General features: G+C 41.0%; 1 protein-coding gene across 1 annotated transcript; it reads left to right on the plus strand.

The window, feature by feature from the left end:
- Window positions 1-3,598: 3,598 nt before the first annotated feature.
- On the plus strand, window positions 3,599-12,919 carry mthfs (5,10-methenyltetrahydrofolate synthetase (5-formyltetrahydrofolate cyclo-ligase)). The gene is made up of 3 exons (XM_080729459.1): window positions 3,599-3,878; window positions 5,625-5,895; window positions 12,334-12,919. The coding sequence occupies exons 1-3, from the start codon at window positions 3,768-3,770 to the stop codon at window positions 12,558-12,560; spliced, it is 609 nt and encodes a 202-aa protein (XP_080585585.1). The 5' UTR covers window positions 3,599-3,767; the 3' UTR covers window positions 12,561-12,919.
- Window positions 12,920-13,206: the final 287 nt, after the last annotated feature.

Below are 13,206 nucleotides of genomic sequence, written 5' to 3' on the forward strand. Positions count from 1 at the left end.
CCAGTTCCGTCCCGTTCTGATTCCTTTTTTTTTTTTTTTTGTTGAGACCTGTGACATTGTCCTGAAATCCTTTATTTCCGAGGTTCAGAGAGACCCGAGCATTTAGCTTATGATTAGGCTATTAAAAGTCCATGCGTGCCTCTGCCTTTCATGTGGTGAGGTCTACTCAATCTAACATACTGTCTGCAGCTGTGTGAACTGATTGACAGGCACTGTCAGAAGTCAGAGCGGTGTAAATCATGTAATAATGTAGACTTATTATTGTCCAATGCTGCTGGTTGGTTGCCTAGGAATCTATAATATTAACATTGAAACAAAAGCCAGGGAGAAAGGAAAGCTTTTAGGCTATTTTCTATAGAGGTAAGTCATCTTCCGTTTGTTTGTAATAGTTGTAGGCTAGAAAGAGAGAGAAAGAGAGAGAGAGAAATGGTCGAGTGAGCTCCACTTTGTATTGTGAGTAAGACGGGACCTGTGTTGCATTGCCAATTAAAATATAATCTCTTTAGGCCTAAGCCTATTTATTAAACCACAATCGAATGTTGTTTACTTGCATAATGGGGACACTTTTTTAAATTGTAGGCTATTTTATATTTAGTCAATGGAAAATGTTTTTTTTTTTGGACTGGTCCCCCTCAGCAATGGCGCTGGTTTTGTAGGCCGATAACTCCAAATCGGCCTACAAAACGTCATACGCACGTTCCCCATAGAACAATTTTGGTTCGAGTGTCAAGACAGTAGATTGAAGAAAAATATATTTTTTGCCCTATTTCCAAAATGACCAAAATCGGAATTGTGTTTTTTGAACAATGTCTTAGTTTTCCCACAATTGCTGTGTAATATATATTTTTTATTGCTATATCAAGTCAATACTGTGTGAGGAATCAATTGGAGTCAAGTGTTTGTTTTGAATATTCTGGTATTGTATGATATTTCACACAAATGAGACAAATCATACACAACAATACAGTTACACTTTTTTCCCCTCTGTACCACAATATAGTGCCACTGGATTTAACAACTACTAGAACAATATTTTAACAAAGAAAAAAAAATCTAACACATATATACTGCTCTGGTCTAGCTAGTTCTCACAAGTACATTTGTGAGAACTAGTGCAGGTTGGCTTACAAGCACGTTTACAATGCACTTCACACTTTAATATATCCTTGGCAATGGGCAGAGTGGTCCAAATGGGACCACTAATCCCATAATCAGTGGGACTGTGGACGGGCATCATGGAAATGCAAACGTTTCTGGCAAACATTGACAACAAGAAGGAGCTGTTAAGTAAGAAGGAGCTGTACTCATTCCTTTCAAGTAAGTTGTTAACAGATACACAGTTTCCAGATGACAAGGATGTCTACGTTACTGCAGGTGATCAAGTCCACCACGTTGGAAACAGTCCACCAATGGATCAATGCAACCATGAGGAAGCTGACACTCGTGTCCTAATAGGCCTACATCTTCTCTATGCCCTCCAAACATCATCACTTGGGATGGTGCATACTGGAGACACAGATGTTGTTGTAGTGCTTCTGTGTAATTTTCATCATATCCAGGCTCTGATGTCAAACTCCTCACTGTTGCCATCTGGGGTCACCACCTTGGTCCGTGTTCCTGCATACATGGTCTCTATTGCCCGGAGTAGGTTGGGCACACCGTAGGCCTTCAGGATCTTCATCATGGTGCCTCTGTGTATTGAGTCAAAAGCCTTTTTGAAGTCAATAAAGCACAATACAGCCGTCAGGTTGTTCTTCTTCACCTCCTCGATTAGTCTCCTCAAGGCCAAGATCTGGGTTTTCCCTCAGGTGAGGGTCGATGTCATGCCGAATCCAGTTTAGTATCAGCTGTGGAAATCTGGATCTCCTTCAAAGCTGTAAAGACTACTAGAATGATCTCCTTGTATACCATCGCCACAAACCTGGGCATGACAACATGCAAGGGCATGGCTCTCTTCCATGCATTCACTGGCTCAGACAGCACATCGTCATTCAAATTCAAGGGTAAGCGATCCTGCTGCAAGGTGATGTGCAAAGTGCCATCCCTCATGGAGGAATCTGTAACCATCGCCGACACTCCAACATAAGCATCTCCAAGGCTACAAAAACTGGCGACAAACTTTGTGTGTAGGCTGTACCCTGATGACTCAAATGAGGGCAATGATGTTGATCGTGTTCGAATGACACAATTCTCACAGAAAACTAGGAATGTGGAAAGAATTCCACCCCCAACTGATGCTAAAATCACACAAAGCGGTACACAGTATCTCTATAGTCATGTCATCAACATAGATCAGTCCCATTTCCCATATTCCCTCCTGATTGGCTACCTTTGCCTTCTAAAGTTTGTGTATGCAACATGATGGTCGCTTATCTCCCGATTAGGGAGTCTTACTGGTTCATTCAGGTCCATGATGCCCGTCCACAGTCCCACTGATTATGGGATTAGTGGTCCCATTTGGACCACTCTGCCCCTTGCCAAGGATATATTAAAGTGTGAAGTGCACTTGTAAAAGTGCTTGTATGCCAACCTGCACTCGTTGCAGTTACATGAAAGAAAAGTTGAAATGCACAGATCTGTGCAAATGTAGGCCTACTTGTGAGAACTAGCTAGACCAGAGCAGACTGTATATAGGTGTTAGATTTTTTTTTTGTCTTTGTTAAAATATTGTTCTAGTAGTTGTTAAAGCCAATGGCACTATATTGTGGTACAGGAAAAAGATGTAACTGTATTGTTTTGTATTGTATGAGTGTAATAACCATGTTATTGTCTCATTGTGTGAAATATCATATAATACCATAATATTCAAAACAAACATTTGACTCCAATTGATTCCTCACACAGTATTGACTTCATATAGCAATAAAATATATATATTACACAGCAATTGTGGGAAAACTAAGACACTGTTCAAAAAACACAATTCTGATTTTGGTCATTTTGGAAATAGGGCAAAAAATATATTTTTCTTCAATCTACTGTCTTGACACTCGAACCAAAATTGTTCTATAGACCATAATCTACAACTTGGAAGTGAAAAATAAACTTTCACACAAATGTAAAATGAAAACCTAAAATGACATGTACACGGAACCCCACTACTATCTTATTCTTTGAGACGTAACATACGTCTGATATTTGGTAAGAGAAAACCATGCAGGCAGATATTTAATGCTTGGCTCAATTGTCCAGTGGTGTAAATTAAGTGCAATTTTGAAGTACCCTATTTGTTCTTGAAAATATTTGTACTTGAGTATTTCCAACTTCCGATACTTATACTTACTTCTACTCCCAGAGGCTTTTTTCCCCACTAAATGTATTTGACCACTTTAGTTATTACTTGTTACTTTCTATCTAGATTATGATTACTGCGTCTGTTGCCTCTTTCTACCTCTGTTTATTTATTGTCTGTAACAAGTGCATTTCGCTCGGTTTGACCCCAGCGCCTCACTGTAGGCTACTGCTGGCGTGACGTCACACCAGCCATGTGTACAATTTTCTACGGTTGGTTAAATGCCAAATGTCCTCGGACAGAGAAAACACCGATCTACTGGGTCAATGTAACTATAAATGATTAACTGCTCAGTCATCGTTTGGCTGCTGGTGTTCAGGTCAAATGCTGAAAACAGCTCTGTACAAGACCAAGGCAGCAATCTGCTACGTCTCTGAACCGCTACCCCAGTTCTGAATCTGAACCGACCAAAGACAGATCATTATATATTTGTTATTATTTTAGCTGAAGCTGAGCTCCACTTTCTTCTTCCAGGATGGCAGCCTTGCGTGCCGCTAAGCAAGCTCTGAGAAAAGAAATTAAAAGACGGGTTGCAGAGTTATCTGTCAACGAGAAACAGCGACAGTCTCAGGTGATTTCACAAAAGGTGAGTGGTGGTACATTAATGCAAATACTTGGATTTGTCAATACATCAGATTGTGACAACGTTGTCTTTGGCGATAACTACTTGTGTAATTGTATTGATTTACCAAACTAAACAACAGTCTTGCCCATGGTCATGCCCCATATTGTGCATGGGTGCCATCTGCTGGTGACGCAGGGGAACGTGCAGTCTTGTATGGCCAACTCTTCTGAAAGAAGCTGTAGATGGCAAAGAAATAAGACTAGAGGGAGGAAGCTCTTCACAACAGCTGTCTGCAAATAATCTCCATAATGCTTTGATTATGCTTCAGCCTCCATCATAGGATTTTTATGCAACGGAAATAGCAGATCTACAACTAGCCCTAGAATGTCTATGATCTTACATACATTTCATGTATTCCAGATACACAGCCAACAGACTGATCTCTGTGGCAATGAAGTGCTCTGCACTGGGCATGTACTCACCCAATAATTAATTTGTACGACTTGGGGTCAAATATTGTCCTCTAGTTTCATTTCATATCCATTTGAAAGTTCTGGCAGAAAACGTGTGTTTAGTGAAATATCTCCACTTTTTCACAAGCTGCACACAGACATCATTCTCTCAGGGCGACGAGGCCGGACCTTAAATGACAGCTGGACTGAACATATGAAAACCTCCTTTGGGAACTTCAACAGACGATATTAGGGAAGCACAAACGTATGGGGCACACAGTTGAAAGCAGCGTTGCGATTGGTGTGGGGTAATTAATACATTTGTGCTTCCCAAAGGAAGTTTTGATTCAGTCCTGCACCCATTCTGATCCCTTCGCCCAGAGAGAATGTCGTCTGTGTGAAGCTCGTGGAATATTTGAGATATTTGACTAAACACACATTTTCTGCCAGAACCTTCAAATGGATATGAAACTAAAGGACAACATCTGACTCCCAAGTCTTAGGAATTTATTCTTTGGTGAGTACACATGCAGTGTGGAGCACTTTCTTGCTGCAGTGATCAGTCCGCTAACCATGAGCGGATAGGACCGATCTATGGCTGTGTACTGTATTTAGAATACATGAAAAAAATTGTAAATGATAACAGACATTGTAGGGCTAAACTACAACAAACTAGCCGCCTAACACAACACATGATGCAGACAATGTATTCCTCTTTGCATACAAGCTGACAACACTGCATTGTTGAACAATTGCTCAAAGTAGGTCATCCAAATATTTTTCCAGTACTGGAAAAGTTTTGGAATTGATCAAGGGTCCTGGAAGGTCCTGGAAAAAATGACTATGCATTGTCTTTCGTTATTGATTTTGTTAATACTGAAATGACAAATTAAACATTGGCTAAATTATCAAATATTAGAGTCAGACATTGTGAAAATAGCCGATCTACATGCTCACAACGCCTCGCAATGCGAGGCGTTGTGAGCATGTAGATCGTCTATTTTCACAATAAAACCGGGTTATACAAAATTCCTCAACTCTCTTCAAATATGATTATTTCGGGGGTCACGGCCTGAAAAGGTTGAGAACCACTGGCATACACTACCTGTCTTTGGGCATTGCGCATAGGAGTAAGCGACTCGTTATTGAGCTGAATTATTGTTATATAGTCCTGGAAATCGGGTTAAATATTCTGGAAAAGTTTTAGAAATTAATTGGTAAAGATGTGTGGGAACCCTGTATACAGGGAGTAGAAAAACAACAACACTTGACCGCACGACAATCAACAACACAAACGTCCCGCCGTCTCTTTCAGCTTTTCAAACACCCCGAGTACGTGGCCTCTCAGCGGATCGCCGTGTTCCTCAGCATGCACGACGAGGTGCGCACGGAGGAGATCCTCCTGCGCGTGTTCAAGGACGGCAAGGCGTGCTTCATCCCCAAGTATCTGACCAGCAACGACAGCAACCACATGGACATGGTGAGGCTGAGCAGCATGCAGGACATGGAGGCTCTGCCGCTCACCTCCTGGAACATCAGACAGCCTGCCGACGAGGACACCAGCAGAGAGGAGGCGCTGGACACTGGTTAGCACTTAGCACCAGAGCACGCACGCACACACACACACACACTAGGGCATTCACAAATAGTGATTTTTAGTATTTGAATTATTCTACCTTCTAGTATTCGAATAGTCGAATATTCGACAGGACTGGTCAAACTGTCAAATATTAAGTCAGCAAGAGGCGAACATTGTGAAAATAGCAGATCTACATGCTCACAACGCCTCGCGTTGCGAGGCGTTGTGAGCATGTAGATCTGCTATTTTCACAATATTTATCTGTGGAACAGAGTCACATTAATACCTACAATTCCAAGTGCTTGTCAGGGTGGGGGTCCCCAGTTCAAATATGTTTATTTTGGGGGTCACGGCCTAAAAAGGTTTGAGAACCCCTGGTATAGAGCATTAACAAATTCATCCACCAGGGGCATTGACAACTCATTCTTATGACTTCCTATCTAGCCAAGCTTTATAAACTATATATTTTTTAAAGAGAAAACAATAAAAAAATAAAAAAGCGAATATTCGACTACGCTGAACAACGTTGAATAGTTTGATATTCGAATATTCGAATATTTGGTGAATGCCCTAACACACACACACACACACACACACACACACACACACACACACACACACACACACACACACACACACACACACTGTCACAGTTATTACATAGTCGCCTAATTGCAATTGAGATAAACATGGTTATTTTTTTGCATGATCGTCATAGTCATTTCCATGTTAAAAATTTTCATACATTTAAAAAGTAAAAAAAATCTAAAATAGTGGGAGAAAACAAGCAGCAACACAAGACAACACACAGAAGCCCTTGCAGGTTCGTTGCAAAGTGATTTACCCAAACACATCTATGTAAGCAAAACACTTCACTAATGACACCATCTTCTCAAAAACAACCACTTAACTCGCTTTATGTAGGCTACACAATTACGAATTCAAACAAATACTACTTCTGTCCATAACTCTACTGGGTACAGCCACGCACCCGAAGTTAGTGCTATATTCTAGTAGTTATTATTCATAAGTAATAGCCACATAGAGATAAAATTAGCCTAACGAATGCTGTAATTTCGTGGACACATTGAACATTCTATAAACTACACTTTAATGTAAGATTTTAATCATAAGATCATCTCTCATCATATTAACCTCGCGTCACCAGACTTTCCACCTCGGAGGAAAGCCTGGTGTTTGTATTAAACGGGCCGTGTGATTTGGTCTAGGCGTGGCCTAAACTAGAAACAGACAGAAGAAGCGGCGTCGCTTTGTTTTGGTCTCCCCTGTTTGTTTCCCTAATCCCTATTTAAATGCTGGAGAAGTGTAGTCTTGCCAGTCGCTACGAGTTGGACTAAAAGATGCACTCTGTGATGTTAATAACTATCCATCTTTAGCGGCTTTCAGATGGGGGACTATTAACGCCGGCGTTCTCGCTTGGATCAGCGGGGGTCGCACCGCGCTGGAGACACAAACACAATCACTCCGTGAGTAAACGGCGGGCGATATTTACAAAGATGACCACAATCCAGCTCTTGCCGCCCACACGCACCTGCATGAACGAGCACGCGCGCGAGAATTTCACGGGACCACGCCCGCTCGCCTCTCTGCACCTCAACCAGACAATCGCCCGCCTCTCAATGAAAATGAATTACTCGGGCGCGTCGACCGCCTCCTGTCTGAAAGGTGTTAGAAACTCGGTGGAACTTTGATTAAAATAATATAAAAAATAAAGTCCACGATTTGGGGGTTTATTTTCAGTCAAGGACATTATAGTAATATAATGGGTGCTGCTCAATGCACAATGGTTAACCAGGCAGTAGATCATTATATTTTCGGATAAAAGGATATCAAATATTAATGCATGTCAAATAGTATGCAGCATATTATGTTTATCTAAAGTAGCCTGGCATTTTATTAGTGGATGGAAACATGCACACACGGGCGCACACACGCACTCACACACAAATATATACACTCTCTCTCACACTAACCACAAAAATCTTGACTTTATTCTGTGTTTAAATTGACACGCCCATGTGTCATTCCAGGGATGTTAGTACACTGTTTGACCAGTAGATGTCCCACCTCTAAAGAAAGAGTCTTAGCTGCCTGCCTGACAACATGAATTGTATAATTCATGAATGTATAAGAGTAGACTGGTGTGGGGAAATGCCTGTATCAAGTTTGCGTTCATTTATATCTATATATATATATAAAACAATTATAACATTAAACAATCTTGGATGGGTGGTACCAGGATGACCATTTTGAACGTTTTTCATAACCATTAACCAAAACTCGTTAATGGTTTATAATTAAGGGGCCATTGTGTGCTATAATACGACATGATGTCCGTTGTTATGTGCTATAGTCCCTACAGTATAGGACGATAATGTACATATGTCCATTTTGGTGACATACGGTTTCATACTGCATTTATACATTTTGATGTTTGAAAGAATACTATCTCTGACATGACCTTTATACAGCACAGGCTTTGATTTTCCTCAAAGCCAGACCAGTTCCCTATGAAATAAGGCCAAAAGATGAAGCAGTGTTGGTATCTTTGATCAAGATGCATGCTGGTTCATGTCAGCCACAATCACTACGCGAGTAAACGGCGGGCGATATTTACAAAGATGACCACAATCCAGCTCTTGCCGGCCACGAGCACATGCATGAACGAGCATGCGTGCGAGAATTTCACGGGACCGCGCCCGCTCACCTCTCTGCGCCTCAACCAAATAATCGGTGAAAATGAATTACTAGGGAGCGTCGACCGTCCCCCATCTGAAAGGTGTTAGAAACTCGGGGGAACTTTGATTAAAATAAAGTCCATGATTTGGGGTTTATTTTCAGTGAAGGACATAGTAATAACTTGGGTGCTGCTCAGGTTGGCAAAATATCATTTGAGGAATGACACGTACACGTCACTTAATGTCATTCATGAATACTAGTTTTCCAGACAGCCTGATTGAATTGCGTTTCTCTGCGCAACCAGCTGACCTCAGTGGGCTGCACAATGGTTAGCCAGGCATTAGATCATTATATTTTTCGGATAAAAGGATGTCAAATATTATGTAAAATAGTAAGCAGCATATGTCTAAGCCTGAGAGTAGACCAAGATTCCTCAAAGCCAGACCAGTTCCCTATGCAATAAGGCCAAAAGACGAAGCAGTGTTGGTGGTACCTTTGATCAAGAGCGGGGTGCTGGTTCATGTCAGCCAGGCAACTCCAATTGTACCGGTCATGAAGAAAAATCTTACGCTCCATAGCCTCACGGACACGTACACCATAGCCTGGAGGGATGTTGTGTATGAGGATATTAATTCACAAAAATAACAATTATTATTGACTTACAAGAAACATGATGCTGATGTGAATGACGTAGAAGATTGCGAGATTAACCGCAGACAATCACCCAGACAGAACAACATGAAACCTAAAAAACATAGTCGGGCAGAGACAATGAATCAGTCTGTGTTAAGAGAAGAGCTGTTGAGGGTGTAGTTAGCTACACCACGATGATGCCTTGAAGACTAATTACAATTCTGGGCAGAATTGATAGTATACACCATGGAGCTTTATGTCTGCATTAATAATGAATAATGTATTGTACTCTGCACTTTGGAGATGGCTGAATGGCACGGCCAGTCTGTTGATGTATTGATGCTGTGAAATGTATGCATAATGTCATGCTTTAATCTACATTACTCATTAATAAGTAACCTAAGGCATGCAAAGGAAAGGGGAGAGTGATTTTCTTAAAGGACAACTTCAGACTAAATAACATCTAGGCTCATTTTCCTACTTTTATTGATCCCAAATGACTGCAGACATGTCCATGGGGTCTATTAGGCAGAAATGCCCCTGTTGTCCAGTTCCCCAGCAGAACCCAGCAGCCCGCATAGCATGGAGTGGAGCCCATAAGCCCATCGCTTTTACACTATTTGTTGCGGTCAAAAGTGCTTTTTTTTGCCTCCCATGAATGTGTTACTAGTTGTCATTATAAACACATCCTTGGTTGTCCCACACAAGTCGTCACAGTCTCATAAATCATGTTTTGGGGTGAGCATTCGGCACAACTGCCAATCAAAGTGACTGTACTGGCCAATCACAGCGCTTCTTTTCCGGGACTTATGCTTATGCTGCTGGGTTCTGCTGGGTAATGATGGTTGACAGGGGCATTTACTGTCCCCATGGACAGTCATTTGGGATCAGACAGTGAGCCTAGATGTTATTTAGTGCGGAGTTGTCCTTTAAGAGGTAGAGATTAGGCCTAATATTTGAGGTGTTCTTAGAAAGCCACGAGTATTAGATTCATGTATTTCAAATGGCACCTTGAACTGATAGCCTAGTCACTATCCTAGCATATGGTTGGACTGTATGGCCTACACCCTACACCTTAGTCTGTTATGTAAATCCACAAAGTTCTTAAAAAAAAGTCATTAATTTCCTATTAGAAATGAATCAATGGGCTCTGTGTTATATGGACAGGCCTGGTCTTTGTATGCCTCAAATGGAACTTGTACACTTGACAGAGTTTTAATGAATGTATGTATCATAGAGGGACCTAGTGCCAGTAAATGAAAAAAAAGAAAGAAGAATTGGCACTGGCATGTTAAATTATTCATATTTCAGCCTTGACATTCAAAGTTGCTCCCTATTGATAACGGTTGTAAAAGGATTGTACTTCTAATGTTACATTTCCTTTACTTTATTAATGAGCCTGTGTTCTCCAGCTTTGGACCCTAAAGCCTCGAACAGAGTCGGGTCCGCGGTGTAGTGCGGTGTAGTCTTTTTGAGCGTTAACGTTGTAGTTTTATGACTCAAAAAGACTACACCACACTACACCGCGGACCCGACTCTGTTCGAGGCTTTAAGTCTCAAACCAGTTGAGTTTATTTTTCTTTTCTTTGCTTTTTTTCTTTACAGCTACAATAAAACACTGCATCCCAACACTAACATAGCTGAAACATCTGATGCATAGTAAAATTCTCAGTGATCTTTTTTTGCCATTTGTATGCAGACTATGCACTCCGTGTTAAATTCCCTGTCCACATGTCCCCTGGTGTGGTTACAAAAATCATACCTGTTCAATAAATACAAGTATTTTCACTCCCCAAATAAACATCCCTAAAGTAGCTTGACAGTATCTTTTTTTATTTTTTTTGCTCTGTCTTCGCCCTCATTTAATATTTCATTATCTATGAATATGTATGTTTACATTTCAACACAAATCCCAACGTGGTGAAATCATAACACAGGGTTCCCACGTTCATGAAATTCCTGGAAATATTTTGAAATTAGAAAAATATTTTTCCAGTATTGGAAAAGTTTTGGAATTTATCAAGGGTCCTGGAAGGTCCTGGGAAAAATAGCTATGCATTGTCTTTGGTTATTAATTTTGTTAATACCTCTGAAATGACAAATTAAACATGGACCAAATTGTCAAATATATAGAGGCAGAAATTGTGAAAATAGCCGATCTACATGCTCACAACGCCTCGCAACGCGAGGCGTTGTGAGCATGTAGATCGGCTATTTTCACAATAGAACCGTGTTATACAAAATTCCTCAACTCTCAGTGCTCGTCAGGGTGCCGGGTCCCCAGTTAAAACATGAATATTTCGGGGGTCACGGCCTGAAAAGGTTGAGAACCACTGGCATACACTACCTGTCTTTGGGCATTGCGCATAGGAGTAAGCGACCTGTTATTGAGCTGAATTATTGTTAGATAGTCCTGGAAATTGGGTTAAATATTCTGGAAAAGTTTTGGAAATGAATTGGTAAAAATGTGTGGGAACCCTGATAACAACCATGTGTGGTGTCCGTGACGGGGGAACTATTGTATTATATATATATATGTCATACCCTGTCTGCATTGCATGCAGGAGATATCACCCTGGCAGCCAGACATGCAGAGTCCAACCCCTTGCACCCAGTACCCACAACAATTACTATTCTGTCCCTATCAGGATGCAACTCAAATGGCACTCAAGCGAACTTTGTAAGACTCGGCCTAGTGACTTGCTCGCTATAGCGCACTCAGCAGGGCCTCACATGGCTCAAGTTCGCTTGAGACGGTGTGCAGTCTCAAGCGAACTCTACTTTTATCGGCAAATAAAATTGTCCGTGGTTGGCGGAAAAAAAATGGGATTCAATCCCAGCCAGGAGCCTAAATATACAAAGAAATTCTTACTTAGAAAAGAACATTGATAGTGGAAATAGCCGATCTACAAGTGAGCTTGTAGATCTGCTATTTCCACTGTTTTTGACCTTTTTTTTTTAAATATATGAACATTTTTCAACATGGAAACGATTATGACGATTATGAAAAATAATCACGATTATGTCAAAAAATCACGATTAGCCGATTATTATGTAATAATTGTGACAGCCCTAACTGTCTCTCTCTCTCTCTCTCTCTGCACCCCCTCAGGAGGCCTGGACCTGATCCTGATGCCAGGCCTGGGTTTCGACAGTGCCGGGAATCGTCTGGGACGAGGGAAGGGCTTCTATGACACATACCTAGAACGCTGCATCAGACACTCTAAAGGAAAGCCTTACACCATCGCCCTGGCCTTCAAAGAGCAGCTGTGCCAGGATATCCCCGTGGATGACAATGATGTGCTCATAGACGAAGTCTTGTATGAGGACCTGGTGTAGTTGGCTCTCCCAGAGGTGGTGAATTTGACAGGTCTGTTTTTTCCAGGATTTTGCTGGGCAGAATCAATCCTTTGCCTCATCATTGGGGCCTTATTCTGGGCTTCCAAAGATCTACAAGTGCCTGTTGACAAAGTTTAGGAATTTGGACATATGAAGTTCAAAGTCCAAGTCTGAATCCTTAAGGACAAAGTATCAATGGGCTACTACTAGTACTGTGAGTACAAATGATTGCCGTACAGTTATTGTGTTTTGCTGAAAGAGAAAGCTTGCCATTGACATGTCAGTGTTCCTACAAGATTACTCTAGCCCTGGTTTCATTTTCATTAATATGAAAAATAAATACAGTGAGAACATGACAAGTTTCGACTGTAATTCATGAGTAAAGTATTACTGACTGTGACAACTTGTGTTAATCTTCCAAACCCTTTCAAGTAAGCTTTGGCAAAATTGTGTCTTAATTCTGCTCTTCAAACAGTTTTCCTTTGCAGGTCTGGAAAGTATAGCAAGTGATGGGAAAATTATCTAAAATTCTCAGTCCTACTTTTTATCACAAGAAGCAGTCAATCCCTAACACTTTATAGTATAAATTGACCCTGAGGATGCTTTCATGTATTTTTAATTTCCTATATATGTGTGCTGTGCCATG

Source organism: Nannobrachium achirus, assembly GCF_963921795.1.
Source record: "Nannobrachium achirus genome assembly, chromosome: 7".
Classification (NCBI taxonomy): Eukaryota; Metazoa; Chordata; class Actinopteri; order Myctophiformes; family Myctophidae; genus Nannobrachium; species Nannobrachium achirus.

Bases quoted from the DNA above. Each gene is read 5' to 3' on its own strand.
- mthfs (XM_080729459.1), top strand. From the start codon at position 3,768: ATGGCAGCCTTGCGTGCCGCTAAGCAAGCTCTGAGAAAAGAAATTAAA. The intron at 3,879-5,624 runs GTGAGTGGTGGT...CGTCTCTTTCAG, and splicing joins CTCAGGTGATTTCACAAAAG to CTTTTCAAACACCCCGAGTA. The intron at 5,896-12,333 runs GTTAGCACTTAG...GCACCCCCTCAG, and splicing joins AGAGGAGGCGCTGGACACTG to GAGGCCTGGACCTGATCCTG.